The following is a 20,373-nucleotide window of genomic DNA, read 5'->3' as shown; positions in this document are numbered from 1 at the left end:
TGAGAGGCAGTGATGTTAAAGGACAGAATTCTGCTATAGCTTATGTTCCTCCTTCTCTTTCCTTAATACTTTCCCATGATGGCAAGACTCCTCAGTTAGGATTAATTAGGTGTAGTGGTGGTGGCCAGACGTTCTGGCAACTTAATTCCGCACAGCTTTAGGATCAGAATACCTAGAACAGCTGCCACACAGCCTCAGCATTAAAACCATGCCCCCGCTCCAGAAAAAAGGAATTTAGACTCTTAACCGATCATACTCGCTCTTCTTTGTACCTACTCTTAACAAACTTAGTTACTGGTGTTCCCAGAAAGTTAGGAAGGAGAATCATGGGTGGGCATGATAATAATGCTAAGAAGTAAGCTGAAAAACCAAAAGCCAGATGCAAAACTATGCTGGTTCCAGAATAATAAATGTTAATTAACGTGTTTTTACGGAATCAAAAAAGATTCTAGGATATACTCAATACCCTCACTATAAGGAGTAAAATATGTAAAATTTAAAAAAAAGAAAATTAATGATTCCCCTAAAAAATATTTTGATAAGTTGTTATAAAAAACTTCAGTTATTTAAAAATGTGAGGAGCCATCTTACTTTGTTAAATACTAGAGAAAGCCAGATTAGCTGTAAAAAGAATGCATGGCCTTATACTTAAAACCGAGTTTACAGCAGACAACACACTGACACATGGAATAGCTTTGATATAATCTAGATAAAATTAAATAATTGGATTTCAACTTGTAATATATATTTTTAATAGTATATGCCTTGTAGTATATGTGCTGCTGAAGCAAGTGCAACAGTATATCCTTCTAAATGTCACACATACAAGGAGGCATAAGTGAGTCCAGTAAGCTCTTTTCAAGTAAAGGTCTATCTACAGCCAAAGCACTCATAGACAGGACCTGGACATCACAAACACAATTTTCCTTCTCAGAATTATCCTGATACTCCAGCCTTGAAAAGTAGACACCACCACATTCCAAAAGACAGTACCACAAAGTATCAGTTAAACAAGCATTGGAAGAAAGGATTAATTTCCAATACTACTGTTAAGATGTCTAATTTTGATCTCTTATACCCTTGGTAGTTCTATGCTATAATTATTTTCCACCTGTAAAATGGAAATAATGTATCTTATACTTACAAAAGACTTTTTGTTTGGTCTTCTATTTATAGTATAACTGGTTTTACTAGCACTAAAGCAAAAACAATATAAACAAGTTGAATATTACTACAAATTCTTGCTTGAGAAAAGATAAAATATTTAGAAATCTTTCCCACTTCTGGGGTGCCTGGGTGGCTCAGTGGGTTAAAGGCTCTGCCTTTGGCTTGGGTCAAGATCCCAGGGTCCTGGGATCGAGCCCCGCATCGGGCTCTCTGCTCAGCAGGGAGCCTGCTTCCCCCTCCCCTCTCTGCCTGCCTCTCTGCCTACTTGTGATCTCTGTCAAATAAATAAATAAAAAATCTTTTAAAAAAACAAAAGAAATCTTTCCCACTTCTAAAATTAAAGAGAAGAATATATAAATCTCATTAAATTGAATCTTCTGTTCTATAGGTTTGCTTATATATAGGTTATGATTCATAGTTTATTCTTACAGTAAAAAAACACAACATAAATATAAGAGCAAAAAGGCATATATGCAAAATAAAACCACAATGCAAAATAATTGTTTAGATTACACTCTATTAGCAAACAAAACACAACAGTGAGCAAATGATCAGTTCTCTATGAGGAGTATTAATGGATAATTTTTATTCTGAACATAACCTACAGAATCTCATTTTTTACAGATATAAAATAAACTGCACATACATAAAACTTGATAAATCTGAAATATATATATACCCATATACTATTACCACAATCAGATAAGGAACACACCCACCCCACCCCCAAGAGATTCCTTATCCAGGCAACCACTAATCATTTTTCGGTCTTTATAGATTAGTTTGCATTTTCTAAAATTTTATGTACATAGATCATACAGCATGTTCTCTATTTTGTCTGGTTTCTTTCACTTGGCATAATTTTTTGAGATTCATTCATGCTATACAGGAGATGAATTTTTATGAAATAATTCTCTAGAAAAAATACCCCTATTCTGAAACAGTTCTATGACTTTGTATTTTGCTATATAACAAGACTTATAAAGTTGAATCTCATCAGAAATGTCAAAACAAACTCTAAAGCCAAATAATAAAAAAGCCATAAATCTCAACTGTTTATTTGTTCATATAAATAATTCATTTTTTTGGATGGCCTAGATTAGTATCTAATCTGGTCTATAGCACCAGACTGCTATAGACCAGATATAGACTAGGTGTTCTAATTTAATAACATCCACAATAGTGTTCAGCATCTTTGCTTGTTCAGTTTGTGCCCAGACTGATGCTCCCTGGTGGTCTAGTGGTTAGGATTCAGCACTCTCAGTTTGTGCGAAGAGTATAACTGTCCTGCATTTTTACGTCCTAACTGAATAATAATAACAATTAAAAAAAAAGTCACTGATCCATCAAAATAATTTTGTGTTTCAGGTAATTTTAAAAGGTAAATTCTTTTTTGTTTTTAATACTCCTAAATCATGCCTTTCAATATAGGAATCACCCTACTACATAGATTATGATCTCTTGTCCACTTCACATTAAAAGGAACAAGAGCCCTGAAGAAATGGATAATTCCAGATCTCAGGTAGGAAATGTACACAGTGAGTCCCAATCATCTTCTTGTGCCAAAGGCAAGAAAGCTTTTGAAAATTAATGAGGTCATGTTAAAAGAATACATAGGAGGGGAGCCTGGGTGGCTCAGTCAGTTGAACAGCTGCCTTCAGCTCAGGTCATGATCCCAGGGTCCTGGGATGGAGGCCCACATCAGGCTCCCTGCTTGGCAGGAAGCCTGCTTCTCCCTCTCCCACTCCCTCTGCTTGTGTTCCCTCTCTTACTGTGTCTCTCTTTGTCAAATAAATAAATAAAATCTTTAAAAAAAAAAAAAAAGAGAGAGAGAGAACACACAGGAGCCACCCTGAAAGGGTCTCTTCTATTACAATTTCAGAATGAAAAAGAACGATTATAATAGATTAAACACAGCAAATCAACTGAATACACACAAAGAGAAAGTTAGAAATTTAATATCACTATTAAAAGCAACCCCTTGGTAAGGGAAAAGAATTAAGCATTTATTCTATCTTTCCCATAGAAACTATATTTCAGAGTAACTAACAGACCCAACTGATTAAGGGTGAAGCTCCACTTCACAGAATAATGCCAGCTAATAATGTAAAAAGAATGACAGAATCAAAAAATCATCATTCCACAACCCCTAAAGCAATTGTTGATCTAGGCAAGGACACTCAAATGATTATCAATTGATTATCAAATGAAGTATCTATATAGTGCCATATATAGTGAAGGGAGAAAACACAAATCCCAAAGACGTGACATTTTGCAAAACAAATGGCATAGTCCTGTCTACAAGTCAGTGTCACGAAACAAAATGGGAAAGAGTATGAGTCACATGAAAAGAGACCATGGGCAATGTCTAGTCCCCTATTGGACCTCAGTTTGAACAAACTAGTTGAAATTTCAAGGACATTTTGGGGGCAACTGGGGAAATTTAAATAGTCTGAATATCAGATGAAATGAAAATGTATTGTCATGAAAACACAGACCTAGTTAAGCAAACAGATTAGAATACAGTAAGCTTAATACATTACTTTGGTAAAAAACTACTTCAAAGCATGTGTGTGTGCTTAGAAAAACATCTGGAATGATATACACTAATGTGTTAAGAGTGGTGATTTCTGAGTAGCAGGAAGGTTTTCATTTTCTTATTTTTGGTTTTCTGCATTTTATATATAAGAAGGCTTTAATAGGCCATCTTCCAACTTTCGGAGGCAGCATGTCATAGTGTAAAATATTCTGGACAAAGATAGGCCATCAAGTTCTAAATCTGGCTCTGTCACTGACCATTGGGCAAATTGCTCAACCTTTATAGGCTGCGTTTCGTTTCTTCATCTGTTAAACCAAAATACTTCACAAGTAAGGATAAAGTAAACAGTGAAACTTTTTATAAACTGTGAAGTATGACTGTGATATTAGTTGTTGCTATTAATGATACAGTCTGCAGAACTATGAGTCAACCAGCCACCGTAATTCAGACTTCTTCTGGATGTCTATTTCAGCCCTTCCCAGATAGATTGCTGGCTTAGGGTTGCATCACAAAACTTATGCCACACAAACGCCTTCCCCTGCCCCCCCAGCCAATCCCTGATGGCCAAGCTATTTCCTAGGTGACATAACTTTACTGTATCACGACAATGCCATAAGGAATTTCTGAGGTAGACAGCTGTCTCCCACCACTGGGAGAGCCCACTGTTTGAGTTTTCCTCTGCAACACTATCACAACAGATTCACTTTTGTCAGGACTTCTACTGCTTCTAAGTCCCACGGTCACTGCTTCTTCTGAATGCTAGTCTCTTCACTTTTTGTTAAGATTTTCCTTCTATTCTCTTCCAGTTCTCTTCAAGAAGTTTGGCTTTCATAACCATTACCAATGAGAGTATGGGGTTTTTTTTTTTGAATATTTAATAAAAAAAAATTTAAAGTAATTTCTACCCCCAACATGGGGTCAAACTCACAATCCCAAGATCAAGATCAAGAGTTGCATGCTCCACTGATTGGCTTAGTCAGGCACCCCAAGAAAGTGTTTTTGTTTTCGAATCAGTGGCAAACTAAATGATTCCACTGTTACATTTAATCTGTCACATATTCCAGTTTTTGTCATTAGTGACTAGGATTCAAGGCCTGAATCTTTAATTCCTGAGAAAGACTGTTGATTCTTTTGAACACTAAGGATTACAGAAGGCGGGCCTCCAGATAAATTAAGTGTTAATGTATATGTTTCTAACATGGTAACTGGTCAGAAGATAATCATTCATCACAGAGGACCTTTTCTATTTTCCTAATTTCAGCTTTTACACCACCAAATTAAATTCTATAAGTTATTAAAAGTAAACATCTCTTTTAATTAGTACCCATAACAAAAGGACAGCAGTAATCAATTTGGCAAAATAGATGAACACGTTTACAATACCTTTTAAAGCTTCCGTTTCTATGTCTACTAATGGCTTTCCCACATAGGCAATATCGTCTAGATTATAATACAGTTTTTTAATGACTCCATCATAACGACTAGTGATAGTAACAGAAGCTTTATCGCTTTGAACTTCACAGATGCTATCAAACTGAGACACTGTATCTCCTTCTTTTACATACCTAAAAGAAAAAGACACAAAACACTTTTACATGAATAATTATAAGTATATAATACTAATCATTCTAACAATGTAAATACTACACTGAATTAGGTCAGTATCCATCTACTATGTCATTTAGTCCCAGATAGTGCACCAAAAAATGTCAGAAAAAGACTATAAAGGAGTCTCTTTGATGTATCCTCAAGAAATACTAAAAATTTAAAAACCATTGATAGATATATAATCCAAAAATTTAATTACACTTTCAGGTGTGATGCCTCACCCATTTCTTGGAAGAAATTCTAAAAATGTGTTTTTAAAATGTCATTTCCTTTTATTATATTAGCCTTCATCAAACTTTAAGGTTTGTCTATTATTCTATAATTAAGTCCAAAAATAGATATCCCTAATGCATATTCTTTGTAATTTCATGAATTTTGGATTGCGCTCTCTCAGTCTTTCCTTCTAGAATTTTTAAATCTGTTATTTTATATGAGTCTCTTTTTCTCCTTAATCATCTTAGGTATGCTTTGTAAGGCTCTTCTAGATATTCTTTTTTTTCCCAAAGATTTTATTTATTCATTTGACAGAGAGAGAGAGCACAACCACGGGCAGTGGCAGGCAGAAGGAGAGGGAGAAGCAGGCTCCCCAGTGAGCAGGGAGCCTGATGTGGGGCTCAGTCCCACCAGTACCATGACCTGAACTGAAGTTACACTTAACCAACTGAGCCATCCCAGTGCCCCAGGGTCTTCTAGATACTCTTAGCAAACAGAATAGGATGAATGGAACCAAATCTGAAATGCAACATATGATTTTGATTTTTATACCATTCTTCACGTATCTGGCACATTTCTAACTTACCAATTCTTCATTAAGATAATTGTTCGGTCCTTTTTATTCCTTGTCTTCCTATCTTAGCCAGTTCTCAGTCTATAGTAAAACATCACCCATGACATAGAAACTAGGTTTAAAACCACATATAGAGGACTTAAACTTCTAGAATGGTGGACTAAGGCCCTCTGGAACTCTGCTCCTCTATAAATATAAGTATACTGGCAAAAGTTGTTAAAAACGGACTTTTTCAGAATTCTAAAAATTACAATAGGGCAATAATCAAGAAAGACCTATTCAGGAAAAGTGGCTGAATCTCATTAAAAACAGCTGGCTTTATCTTTTTTAAAAAAGATTTTATTTATTATTTGAGAGATAGCATGAGAGAGCAAGCACAAGCAAGGGAAAGGCAGAGGGAGAGGGAGAGAGAGAGGCAGACTCCCCAGTGAACAGGAAGCCCAACATGGGGCTCCATCCCAGGACCCGGACCTGAGATCATGACCTGAGCTTAAGGCAGATGTGACTGAGCCACCCAGGCACACCCTAGTTTTATTATTTTAACTCCTATTCTCCTTTTCCTTTCCAGCTCAGCATCAGTCTTGAAAATCAGCAGCCTTATGTTATAGCAAGGGCAGACCCAAGTTTGGAGTTTCACAAAAAGCTATACTCCCAGACAACTGTCCCTATTTGACATGTTGGGCAGTTCTCAGGGAAAAATCCATTCACAGAGCTCATTCTTGTTTGACATGACTCAGTTCCCTCAGAGTGTTTGCTGAAAACAGTCCACAGCAATTGAAAATTATGGCTAGCTGAGGCAATGGTAAAAGGGCAAACAAGAGGTTCTTAAAAGGAAGACCTGGGTAATAAGATGTCTATATATCCTACCACATATCTGCCAGATTATTTTATGTAAAATATCCAGTTTTCAACAAAAAATTACAAGACATGTAAAGAAACACAAAGTATGGCCCATGTAGAGAAAAAAAGCAGCCAATGGAAACCACCCCTGAGGATGTCAAGATGTTAATTAATAATAATTAATGTTATTAATTAACTTTAATAAAAGTTAAATCAGGGGCGCCTGGGTGGCTCAGTGGGTTAAGCCTCTGCCTTCGGCTCGGGTCATGATCTCAGGGTCCTAGGATCGAGCCCTGCATCGGGCTCTCTGCTCAGCAGGGTGCCTGCTTCCTCCCCACCCCACCCCACCCCCCGGTGCCTGCCTCTCTGCCTACTTGTGACCTCTGTCAAATAAATGAATAAAATCTTAAAAAAAAAAAAAAGTTAAATCAGCAATTAAATATTCAAAGTACTAAAAGAAACCATATCTAAACAATTAAAGGAACACAGGAGAAGATGAGGCCTCACTAAATAAAGAATATCAATAAAGAGATAAAATCTTTGAAGAAATAATGGCTAAAAACTTCCTAAACTTGATGAAAACATTAATGTACCTATGTAAGAAACTCAACAAAGTCCAAATAGGATAAATTCAAAAGAGCCACACCTAGACACATCATAATCAAACTGCTGAAAGACAATGAGAAAATCTTAAAATCAGCAAAAGAAAAACCACTTATCAACTATAGGAACACTTACAAGACTAACAGATGGTTTCTAGTCAGAAACCATGGAGGCCAAAAGGCACTGAATGACACATTCAATGTGCTGAAAGAAAAGAAAGACTGGGGATGTCTGAGTGGCTCAACTGGTTGCATCTGCCTTTGGCTCAGGTCATGATCTTAGGGTCCTGGGATCGAGACCCACATTGGGCTCCTTGCTCAGCAGGGAGCCTGCTTCTCTCTCTGCCTGCTGCTCCCCCTGCTTGTGTACTCTCTCTCTCTCTGACAAATAAATAAAATCTTAAAAAAAAAGAAGAAGAAAGACTGTCAGTCAAGGATCTTATATCTAACAAAACTGTGCTTCAAAAAATGAAAGAAAAATAAACACATTCTCAAATAACTTAAAACAGAATTTTTGCTAGCAACCTCCCTTACAAGAAATGCTAAAAGGAGTCCTTCAAGCTGAAATAAAAGGGCAACAGACAGCAACTCAAATCCACATGAAGAAATAAAGAATACTAATAAAGATTAACTACATAGATACATATACAAGACACTATAATTTCTTTGTACCGCTTTTTAATTCTATCTGATTTACAAAACAAGTGCATAAAGCAATACTTTAAAAACTGTTGATCGGCTTATAATTTTAAACAGGTAATACATATGATGATAATAGCAAAAAAGGAGGGGAGAAGGGAAGGAGCTATATTGGAGCGTTTTTAATGTACTATTGAAACTAAGTTGATATTAATCCAAACTACATTGTTTTTTATTAAACCACAGGGTGGCCACTAAGAAAGTAACTAAATACACACACACACACACACACACACACACGGAAATTAAAATGGTATGGTAGAAATAGCTATTCATCACAATAAGAGGCATTAATGGGAGAAATATATGAAAAAAAACCCACATAAAACATATAGAAAACAAATAGCAAAATGGCAGATATGAATCTTAATTATCCATTATATTAACTATAAATGGCTTAAACATGCCAATAAAAGGCATAAATTGGAAAAATGGATTTCAAAAAATGATTCCACTATATACTATATATGAGACACAAATAAGTTAAAAGTAAAAGGATGCAAAAAAATATATATGCAGGAGGGAAAGATGGTGGCAGAGCAGAAGGACCCAAGGCTCACCTCATCCCACAAATACAACTAGACAACTCCCATATCATCCTACATACCCTTAAGAAATCATACCTTAAGAAATCAGTCTTAAGACTGGCAGAACAAACTCCACAATTAAAGGTAGAAAAGAGGTCACATCAATGAATGTAGGGTGTGCAGAGACATGGTTTAGGAGAGGAACAGATTGGCAGCTGCAGTTGGGAGGTAGGTTAACTATGGTGGCAGAGAAGGGTGAGAGACAAACTAACACACAGGGGAGTGCATGGGGAAAAACTAATTGCCATAGTTATTGGATTGGAAAGTGAGAGGGACTGAATTTCAGGAGTTCTTGCAAACAGCAGGGCTTAAAGCCTAGAGCTGTAAAGGTCAGTGGGCTTGGCTCAGATAGAGCCTAAAGGCATTGAGGGTGCTCTTGGAAAGAAGACTAGGCAAATAGCCTGCAGACATACAGCATGGAAACAGTGACCTCAAAAACATTCTGGATCACAAGGTGGGGAGGTTATTTGTCCATCTCAGAGGGCATCCCAGAGAGGCAGCATTCACGAGAGAACCCTTCAGGAACAAAGGAACTGGGAGGTGCGATTTCCCTCCCCTACCCCTCAGCAAAAGCACAGGTCTACCTACAGGAAGCTGTGTGGTGCTGACACCCACTACTTAGCATGTTTACACCAAGTCCCACCACCCCTGCACCCCATGCTCCAGTGGAAGCACCCTTTCCTTCCTGGCCACACTTGCCTCAGTCCCAGCATGGTGGGCCCCCTCCCCCAAAAGACCGGTCCAAAACCCTGCCAATGCCGTATCTCCCAATCTGGGAGTTTTATGGAGCCTTGGTTCTGATAGCGGTGGCAACAGGTCTCATTTGACAAGCAGACCAGAGCACACCTAGTTAAAATACACCACAGTCAGGCCAGGGACCGAATACTGCCCACAACAAGCCAAGGCATCCTCTGCAGACGACAGGCCTAAAGGATAACATGGCCAGGATAAAATAGCAGAGCACATGCAACACACACTTGGAGACACTCACAGAAGTGCCAGGCTCTGGGGAACAGGGGACACTACATGGCAGGGCACTAGGACAATAGAGGACCTCTTCTTCATAGGCTATTACCTTCAAGAACATGTTTCTAAACACAAAGAAACAGGCACAGAAACTTAGACAAAATGAGAAGACAGAGAAATTTGACCCAAATAAAAGAACAGGCCATGGCTGGAGATCTAAGTGGAAGAGATATAAGTAACATTTCTGATGGAGTATTTCAAGTAATAATCATAAAAATACTCCTTGAACTTGAGAAGAGAGTAGAAGACATCAGTAAGACCCCTAATGGAGATAAAAAAGAACAAATCAGAGATGAAGGGTACAATAAACAAGTTTAGAAACACATTTTATGCAATGAACACCAGTTTGGAGCAAATTAATGACCTAGAAAACATAGTAATGGAAAATAATCAAGTTGAACGAGAGAAAAAAGAATTATGCAAAATGAGAATAGACTTAAGGAACTCAGTGACTCCATCAAATGTAATAACATTTATATTATAGGAGTCCCAAAAGAGAGAAAAAGGGGATAGAAAATTTATTTGAAGAAATAATAGCTGAAAACGTCTCAAATCTGGGGAAGGAAACAGATACCCAGATCTAGTAGGTACAGAGAGCCCCCATCAAAACTGACAAAAGCAGATCTACACCAAGACATATTGTAATTACATTGGCAAAATAGGGTGTTAAAGAAAATTTAAAAGCAGAAAGACAAAAGAAAACAGTAACATACAAGGGAAACCACATAAGGCTATCAAGAGATTTTTCAGCAGAAACTTTCTAAGCCAGAAGAGACTGACATGATATATTTGAAGTGCTAAATGGGAAAAAAAATGCAGCCAACAATGCTCTAGTGATCAAGTCTATCATTCAGAATAGAAGGAAAGATAAGGAATTTCTCAGACAAACAAGTACTAAAGGAGTTCATGGCCACTAAACCAGCCTTGCAAGAAACATTGAAAGAGACTCTGAGTGGAAAGGAGAGACTGAGAGTGACAGTATGATGGTAGGAAACATAAGAGCAGTAAAAATGATTATTCCTGTAAAAAATAAGTCAAGGAATTCACAAATAGAAGGATGTAAAATATGACAATATATACCTAAAACATGGGGAGGAGAGAAGAATGTGCTCAAACTTACATGGCCGTCAACTTAATTTACATTGCTATATGCAGAAGATGTTATATACAAACCTAATGGTAACAACAAACCAAAGACCACTAATAAATATGCAAAGAATAAAGAGAAAGAAATCTAAATATATCACTCAAGAAAACCAGAAAACCATGAAAGAAAGACAGAAAAATTCTTCAGAAGCAACCACAAAACAGGTAATAAAATAGTGAAAAATACATATCAATAATTACTTGGAATATAAATGGATTAAATATCCCAATCAAAAGACACAGGGTGACAGAATGGATAAAAAAAACAAAAAACAAAAAATAAGACCCATCTATATGCTGTTTACAAGAGACTCATTTTAGACCTAAAGACACCTGCAGATTGAAAGTGGGGATGGAGAAACATCATACAAATGGATGTCAAAAGAAAGCCGAGTATGGGGCACCTGGGTCTCTCAGTCGGTTGAGCTCCTGACTCTTGATTTTGGTTTGGGTCATGATCTCAGGGTCATGAGATCCAGCCCTATATCAGGCTCCGTGCTCAGCATGGAGTCTGCTTGAGATTTTTTTCTCCCACTTCCTCTGTTACTCCCTCAGCTCATGTTCTCTTCCTCTAAAATAAACAAATAAGTAGAATCTTAAAAAAAAAAAAAAAAAGAAAGAGACAAATAAGGACATTATATAGTAAGAAAGGGGACAATCCAACAAGAAGATATAATTGTAAATATTTATGCACCCAACATGGGAGGACCCAAATACATAAAATAGCTAATAACAAAAATAAAGGACCTAATATATAATACAATAATAAAAGGGCACTTTAATACCCCACTTACATCAATGGGCAGATCATTTAAACAGAAAATCAACAAGGAAACAATGACTTTGAAAGATACTCTGGACCAGATGGATTTAATAGATATATTCAGAACACTCCAGCCTAAAACAGGAGAATATGCACTCTTTTCAGGCACATATGGAACATCCTCCAGAATAGATCACATATTAAGCAACAAAACAATCCTTGACAAATTCAGGAAGACTAAAGTCATACGATGCATCTTTTCCTTTCACAACGTTATTAAACTAGAAATCAACCACAAGAAAAAATTTGGAAAGCTCACAAATACAGTGAGGTTAAATAACATGCTAATAAGCAAGAATGGGTCAAACAGGAAATAAAAAGAGGAAATTTTAAAAGTACATAGAAACAAGTGAAAATGAAAACATAAGGTCCAAAACCTCTGGGAGACAGCAAAAGAAGTTCTAAAAGGGAAGTTTACAGCAATTTGGCCTACCTCAAGAAGCAAGAAAAATCTCAAATAAACAATCTACTCTTACACCCAAAAGAGCTAGAAAAAAGAACAAAAAACAAATCCTAAAAGCAGCAGGAAGGAAATAAACAAGATTAGGGCAGAAACAAATGATAAAGAAATTTAAAAAACAATAGAACAGATCAATGAAACCAGGACCCGGTTCTTTGGAAAAATCAATAAAATTGATAAACCTCTAGCCAGACTTATCAAGGAAAAAAGAAAAGGACTCAAACAGATAAAATCACAAATGAAAGGAGAATCAACCACCACTACCACAAAAACACAAACAATTGTAAGAGACTATTATAAAAACTATCTGCCAACAAATTAGACAACTGGAAGTAATGGATATATTACTAGAAACATATAAACTACCAAAACTGAATCAGAAGAAATTGAAAATTTGAGTAGACAGAGAACCAGCAAAGAAATCAAATCAGTAGTGAAAAAACTCCCAACAAACAAAAGTCTTATTGATACATTACATCAATAAGAGGATAAGAATCATACGATCATTTCAATAGACATATAAAAAGCATCTTACAACATACAGTATCTATTCATGATTTAAACCCTCAACAAAGTAGGTTTAGAGGGAACATAACTCAACATAATAAAGGCCATATATGAAAAACCCACAGATAACATCATCCTGAATGAGGAAAAACCGAGACTTTCCCTAAGGTCAGGAACAAGATATGATGACCACTTTCTTCACTTTATTCAACATCGTACTAGAAGTACTCGCCTCAGCAATCAGACAACAACAAAAATAACAGGCATCCAAATTGGTAAAGAAGAAGGAAAACTTCCACTTTTTGCAGGTGACATTATATAGAAAACCTGAAAGACTCCACCAAAAAACTACTAAATGAATTAAATAAAGTTGCAGGATACAAAATCAGTGTACAGAAATCTGTTTCATTTTGATACATCACTACAGAAGCAGCACAAAGAGAAATTAAGAAAACAATCCCATTTACAACTGCACCAAAAGTAAGAAGACATCTAGGAATTAACCTAACTAAAGAGGAGAGAAAGACCTGTACTCTGAAAAAAATAAAACACTGATGAAAGAAACTGAAGATGATACAAAAAATGCGAAGATATTCCAGCTCATGGATTGGAAAAACAAGTATGATTAAAAATGTCTATACTACTGGGGCACCTGGGTCGCTCAGTGGGTTAAGCCTCTGCCTTCGGCTCAGGTAATGATCTCAGGGTCTTGGGAGCAAGCCCCGCATCGGGCTCTCTTCCCCCCTCTCTCTGCCTGCCTCTCTGTCCACTTATGATCTCTCTCTGTCAAATAAATAAAAAAATAATCTTTAAAAAAAAGTCTACTTTTTTTTTACTCAAAGCAATCTACACATTTAATGCAATCCCTATCAAAATACCAACAGCATTTTTCATAGAGGTAGAACAAACAATCCTAAAATTTGTATGGGATCACAAAAGACCTCAAATAGCCAAAGCAATCTTGAGAAAGAAAAGCAAAGCCGGAGGGATCAAAATTCCAGACTTCAAGTTATATTACAAAGCCATAATAATCAAAACAGTATGGTACTGACACAAAAATAGACATGTTGATCAATAGAACAAAACAGAAAATCCAGAGATGAACTCACAATTATATGGTCACAACACATGCAAAATACATACAACACACACACACACACACACACACATACACACACACACAATCATGCAAACAGTAACCAAAAGAAAGCTGGAGTTAGCTGTATTACTATCAGACAAAACTGACTTTAAAGCAAAAGCAAATATATAATCCAAACTTTTGTTTTGGAAATCTGTCAAAGGCTTTTTGAAATTGAAGTATTTTTCTTCTTTACCCATTTATTTGCTGCTACAAATTCTAAGAATAAATAAGGTTTTACTGCCACTTACATGAAAACATCACCTTCTGTTAAATCATGCTTCCTTACACATTCAAATTTCTATTCTTGCTGTATATCACACTATTCTACTTTTGAACATTTTACCAATCTACATTATATATACATATAATGTGTGTGTGTATATATATATACACACATGCACTGTGTATATGTGTGTATATATATAGTATGTGTATCTATGTATATACCATATAGTATACATACTACATATATCACATAATATTATATAGAGTGTGTATGCATAAATACATGATGTTGTATATAGAGTGTGTGTGTATATATGTAATTATATATATATATATATATACACTTTTTTTTAAGTAGACTTAAAAAAAAAGCCCAATGTGGGGCTCAAACTCACAACCATGAGATCAAGGCCTGAGCCAAGATCAAGAGCCAGACACAACTTACTGAGCCACCCAGGTGCCCCCAACTGCATTACAATATATATATTTCCCCTTGAGTTGAGATTTATAGATATTAAATTAGAGAAAAAGCACACAGAATTTAAGAAAGCTCTTAATATTTCTTAAAGAACTTCTGTAAAACCTTAATCAAGTGTGTGTTTCTCATCTAATGAACTATTAATTTTCATTAGGAATGACATAATCTCCTTTTCATAGAACCTTAAAACCCTGTATCAAAACATGTGTCCAGAGAATTAATAAGAGGTAGAAATTAAGAAATGTTAAAAAAAAAATTCTAGAATCTACAAAGACTAGTGTTTGTCTTAGAAAGAAGTTATTTTTCTAAGATAGAAAGAAGCAAAAATGTACATAATACTTGGCAGATTTAAAAGGCATTCTCTATATATTATGTTATTTGATCCTTTCAAAACCTTTGTGAGGACGCCTGGGTGGCTCAGTTGGTTAAGCCACTGCCTTCGGCTCAGGTCATGATCCCAGGGTCCTGGGATCGAGTCCCATATCCGGCTTCCCCTGCTCATGGGGAGCCTGCTAAAAAACAACAACAACAACAACAAAAAACCTTTGTGAGATGGCAGAGTAAGTGCTGTTTCCCCCAATTTACACATTAACAATCAATGCTCAGTAGAGACCAAGTGAATCCCAGGCAAGATGGTTTGTAAGTTTCAGAGTCAGGCTCTTCTGACTTGCTCTTGCTCTTTCCTTAATTCCACAATGCCACTAGAGATATAACGGTAAGGCACAATTACATTCTTACTGTTTTCTAACTTACAAAGTAATAATAGTGAGAACTACAGAGAAAGAATATACAGGTGGCTGAATCAGATTCTTATAAGGATCTTCAATGGTATAAAACTATGGTGAGAGAGCACCCATTTATTCATCTTCACTGCTACTACTAGACACTTTTAAAAATTAGTTCACTACCCAGAGGTGGTTTGTTTTTTTTTTTTTTCCCAAAAAGGAAATGGAAAAGAGGTAGAAGGATGATTAAAGCAGTAGGAGCCTGTTTCAAGGCTTTTTTTGAAAACCTCTGAACCTTTGCAAAAATTATTTTTTGATTAACATCCTTCAGTATTATATTTTAACCTATCCTAAAAATACAGGCCAACTGTCAGAGAACAGTGAGTAAAATGTACTGGCATTCTTACTGAGGTGGTTTTCAGTAAAGAGAGCTTAGTCTATATCATGATTTTAAAAAAGTCTGGAAATAAATAGTTCATATACAAGTGCCATTCAAACACATGGTCATATCAAGTTAACATTTTTTACAGGCTAATTTCCCTTTTTCATAGAGGGGTGAGAAGTGAAATATTTTTTTTAAAAGAATAAAAAATAATCCTCAAGAAATTACATCAAATAAAATGTCATGATGTATGATGAATTGTGTTAACAACATATTAGCAACATAAACTACCTTAATGCTTTTAATATATGTGCTGCCGAAGCGAGCACTACCTTAATGCTTTTAAAAAAAAGAATTGTTACAGAAAGAAAAGTTCTCAACTTAAAGAATTCATATTTATTTTTAAACAACTTATTTTTACATTGACATACAATCTTTTTCAGAATAACTTACTTTTTTTTTTTTTAGATTTTATTTTTAGGTAATCTCTACACCCAGCATGGGGCTCGAACTTCCAAACCTGAGATCAAGATCACATACTCTACTGACTGAGCCAGTCAGGTGCCCCAACTTACCATTCTTTAATAGTTACTTCTCTAATACCTTCTCCGATGTCTGAGAGCTTGAACTGAACAATCTGCCCCTGCAGAGCTTCAAAGACAAATGAGAAATGGTCTCATTAAATACATAATATATTCCTTATAGATGCTTTCACAACTAAATGAGAGGCAGAACCTATTGCATTTTACAGATAAAAAAGTATTTAATAATTTTTGAAAGCATAAACATCATTCATAATCATCAAAGATTTAAATAAATTATTCAGCGTCAAAGACCTATGGATAATGGCCTCAGCACTTCCATTTTCCAACTTTCAAGAAAAAGAATGCGCTCTTACAAAGGTATAGAAGGCCCAGCTAGCTGGATCTCCTTGTTTTCTGCTATTAAACTATAATAACCTTACTGTCCTGCTCTTAGATCTCTTTTGACTTCATGTAACTCTACTCATTCTTAGTGGTTAAAAATCGGATGGGTCTATATATAGAAAACTTGGAAAATTTTCATCTGTCCAAACCATGTTCTGCCAACTTATTAAATCTTAGTCTCTCTCCTTCCTTTCCATTGTTTATCCCTTTTTGAATTTCTACTCCACTCTTACAACAATTAGATGCCAAGTGATACTTTATGGCAATTATTCCCTAGAGAAAGTATTTCTGATCAACAGGAAGTAGGTATGGATTCTCTCACTTTTGCAGGATAACAAGTGGCTCTGAACTGACTCAAGAGTTCTCCTCTATCTTCAGACTGCTATTCATCAAAATTGCTTACAAAACACACAACAAGCTGATTCAAGTCCTAAGATTTTCTTTAATAAATATGAGGAGATAAGTTTATGGTTAAGAAATACAAGTGCATTTTTGATATGGAGGTATTAGGCACCTCTTATTTCCTCTCTGGTAAGTTCGGTCCTCTTATGGCCTGCTGCTCAAAGTACAAACTGGAACCTTTCTGAAAAAGTAGTTTGGTGTTAAATATCAAAAGCCTTAAAAAAAAAAAAGTCCGCATCTTTGACTCAATAAGCAATTCTGCTTTTAAGACATTTTCCCCCTGAGGAAAAAATTAAGAGAGGTACACAAAGATTTGTACTCAAGAATAGTTATCATAGAGTTAAAATGAAGATCTATAATTCCAACCGAAGTCACTGAAAAATGACAAATATATTATGGAACCTCTATACAAAACAGTATTATTCAAGGGATAGCATGTGCAAGAAGAATATAGAAATATAGCACAGAGCATGGTTAGGGAATAACACACAATTCTGTGGCTGAAGATAGTACATGTAGCCAAAAGAAAAATCAGTCAAGATTGAAAAAGGCTTTCTTTGCTGTGCCATGGTGAGCTGTTGGAAATTTGCCCTGAAGGTGATCACGAGCCAGTGGTAAGTAAATATGGTCATACATTTTTTGCAGTTGGTCCCATAAGATGTAGAGTCTAATTTACCACTACTTAAATCTACGCTGGCTTATCATTTGCTTGGACAACACAATACAGCAGAAGTGAAACTGTATAAATTCAGGACCTCACAGCTTCTTCTACCTTCTCCCTCTTGGAATACTGCCTTGAGATCCTGGAGTAAGGAAACTGATCTAGTCTACTGGAAGATGAAAGACCATGGAGAGGAGAAATGAGACACCCCACCCAAAAACCAGGACCAACTGTCAGACATGTACGTGGGACCATCTTGGACCTTCCAGCCCAGATAATCCTCTAGCCGAGGATCCTCATATTAGTGAGCTCAGGTGAAACCAGCACAGGAACCATCTGGGTAACTCCCAGAATCCTGAGAAATAATAAATAATTGTTGCTTTAAGCCTAAAGTCATGGGCAGGGTTGTTATTCAGCAACAATTAACCAACAGGGAATACCATCTGCTATTTCAGATCTGTAACTTTAAATCTATAAATTTTAGAAAGAAATCTCCCTGGCAGGAATGTGGTGGATGGGGTTGGGGAAGGGATGACAGAGAAAGCAGTTAGGAGGCTACTACATGTACAAAACTGAAGTATAGAATTTAATATATTTATATATTTTCAAACTGTCTGAAAAAGAGAAGACAGATTTAAGAATCATGTAGGATGTCAAATTAATAGATCTCATTAATCAATTTGATGTGAAACAGGAACCAGGAAGGCTCCAGGTTTCTAGCTTAAGTATTCACCGAGTTAGGGAATATAGAAAGAATGTATCCCAAGCACCTAGAACAGTGCCTTGGCAGGCAGCAGGTGATAAATAAGTATTTGTGTTAAATGAATTTATTCTCACAATGACACAATGAGTTAGGCACAGTGATTACTTCCATTTTACAGATGATGAAACAGAAAGGAATTAAGTAACTTGCTTAAAGTTACACAGCTAGTAATTGATAGAACAAGAACCCAAAGCTCAAGGTAAGTGTTTAGAGACTAGAGCAAGAAGTTGGGAGTTTCTGCTTGAATGGCCTCTATTTTCTCTAAGAAGTAAAGAGAAAAGATCAACTTTTAAAAATAAAAATCTTTTTTAAAAAAGGCAAAGGTAGGATTTATATATCTTAGGGTATTATGGAAAATGACCTATAAAAAGGCATGCAAAGACTGATCTCAGGGGTTGGATCGGCCTGGAATCCCCCTATTTTTCATTGCTAGCACAGACTATGCCAACAAGTATCTGCCAAAAGCTTAATGATGTAACAAAAGTCTAGGGTTCTTTATCAGAGATCTAAATAGAAAATCAGGAAAAAAAAAAATCTTAGTGCCCTTGCCAAATCTAATACTTAAGCCTCAAGTTCTTTATTGAGGGTAGAAAAAGATGCGAGAAAGGTAATTAAATGGTAAATGTCAGGAAACTTTCTATTTAGGAACACTTGGTGATAGTTTCATCACACAATCTTAACACAACAGACCGAGGTAAGTGCTTCATCCAACCAGTAATACAATGACAGTATAAGGATATAATCTACTAAGTCAACAATTTGCCTGACTATTGCACTTGGATGAGCCAGATGATACACAGCAGATGGCCCAAGAAACCCATTCCCAACATTATGAAGACACATGCATTTATGTAAAGATATGAAAGGGATGGGGGCAGGGCACACAAAAAAGAAAGTAAGAAAAGGATAGATTCAGGGAAAGCGAGGAGGGGTGGGCTAGAATGAAAAGGTTAACTCTTTTTACTTTGATAAGTTTTTAATTACCTTTTTAAAAAGTTCTGAGTATGATATAAAACATTATTGTATACAGTCTATTTTGAGATCATACTTACCAGCAGTTGTTTTCAGCAACTGATGTGGATGACTATACTTGAATGAAGGATAACCCAAGAAACACACATATTTTGGCTTCAAAACATGAACATTCACACATGTCTGAAAGTAGCGAACACAAATCTAAAGATGAGAAAACAAAAAAGTAAAAGCTTTTGTGAATGTTCTTGATGGCTTATCTCTGTAAGTACATACTGAATTTCAAGTCTGTTCTAAAAGTAGAACAGTCATTATCACAATACAAACAGTATGAAATTATCCGGCCAATATCTGAACTGACCCAAACCTGGAATCAGTGAAAATAAAGTTTATTAAGACTGGTTATTTCTCAAGTATTTCTGTTCAAGAAATCAAAGGAACTTAAACCCTGTCACCCAGGAACATTATTTTGTTCTTTTACTTAGTAAAGCTACATCCCTAGAGTCACATTTGTTTATATGCTTATGATCCTTGCTTAATATTTCTTGTGAAAGTGAAGAAATTTTAACGATATATTTTGTACAAACACATGAGTTTGTAGGTACAGTCGCGTCACTAAAGACTTCCCAAAATAAAACTACTAAAGAATTCAAAACTGACTGTTAGCATCTAAAGACACTGAAAACGTGTAGTGCTGTAGGGAAAGGTTTTCTTACTATAATTTACAGATGGCTCTTTAGATGTGACCATTTTGTATAACATCTCAGTATAATGCAAGACAATATATAAGAGAAATAAGTTGACCTTAATCTATTCAACTTGATATATTAAAACCTATGTGTCTGAAAGGTAGACTATTTTATTTTGAAAGCTAACATTTCAATGTTATTAACAGCAGGTTAACTAT

General features: G+C 35.9%; 1 protein-coding gene across 2 annotated transcripts in view; it reads right to left on the bottom strand.

Annotated features, from left to right (window-relative positions):
- DBT (dihydrolipoamide branched chain transacylase E2) overlaps positions 1-20,373 on the bottom strand; it is a 49,252-nt gene that overhangs the window by 23,716 nt on the left and 5,163 nt on the right. For both annotated transcript variants that reach the window (XM_080801149.1, XM_080801150.1), the window contains exons 2-4: positions 19,547-19,670; positions 16,318-16,393; positions 5,090-5,271 (exon numbers count right to left, since the gene is read on the bottom strand). In XM_080801149.1, the coding sequence (XP_080657275.1) occupies positions 5,090-5,271; positions 16,318-16,393; positions 19,547-19,670 (382 nt within the window). The remainder of the gene's footprint in view (positions 1-5,089; positions 5,272-16,317; positions 16,394-19,546; positions 19,671-20,373) is intronic.

Source organism: Martes martes, assembly GCF_963455335.1.
Source record: "Martes martes genome assembly, chromosome: 4".
Classification (NCBI taxonomy): domain Eukaryota; kingdom Metazoa; phylum Chordata; class Mammalia; order Carnivora; family Mustelidae; genus Martes; species Martes martes.
The sequence above is the reverse complement of the archived record's forward strand: the minus strand, read 5'-3'. Positions and strand labels throughout refer to the sequence as shown.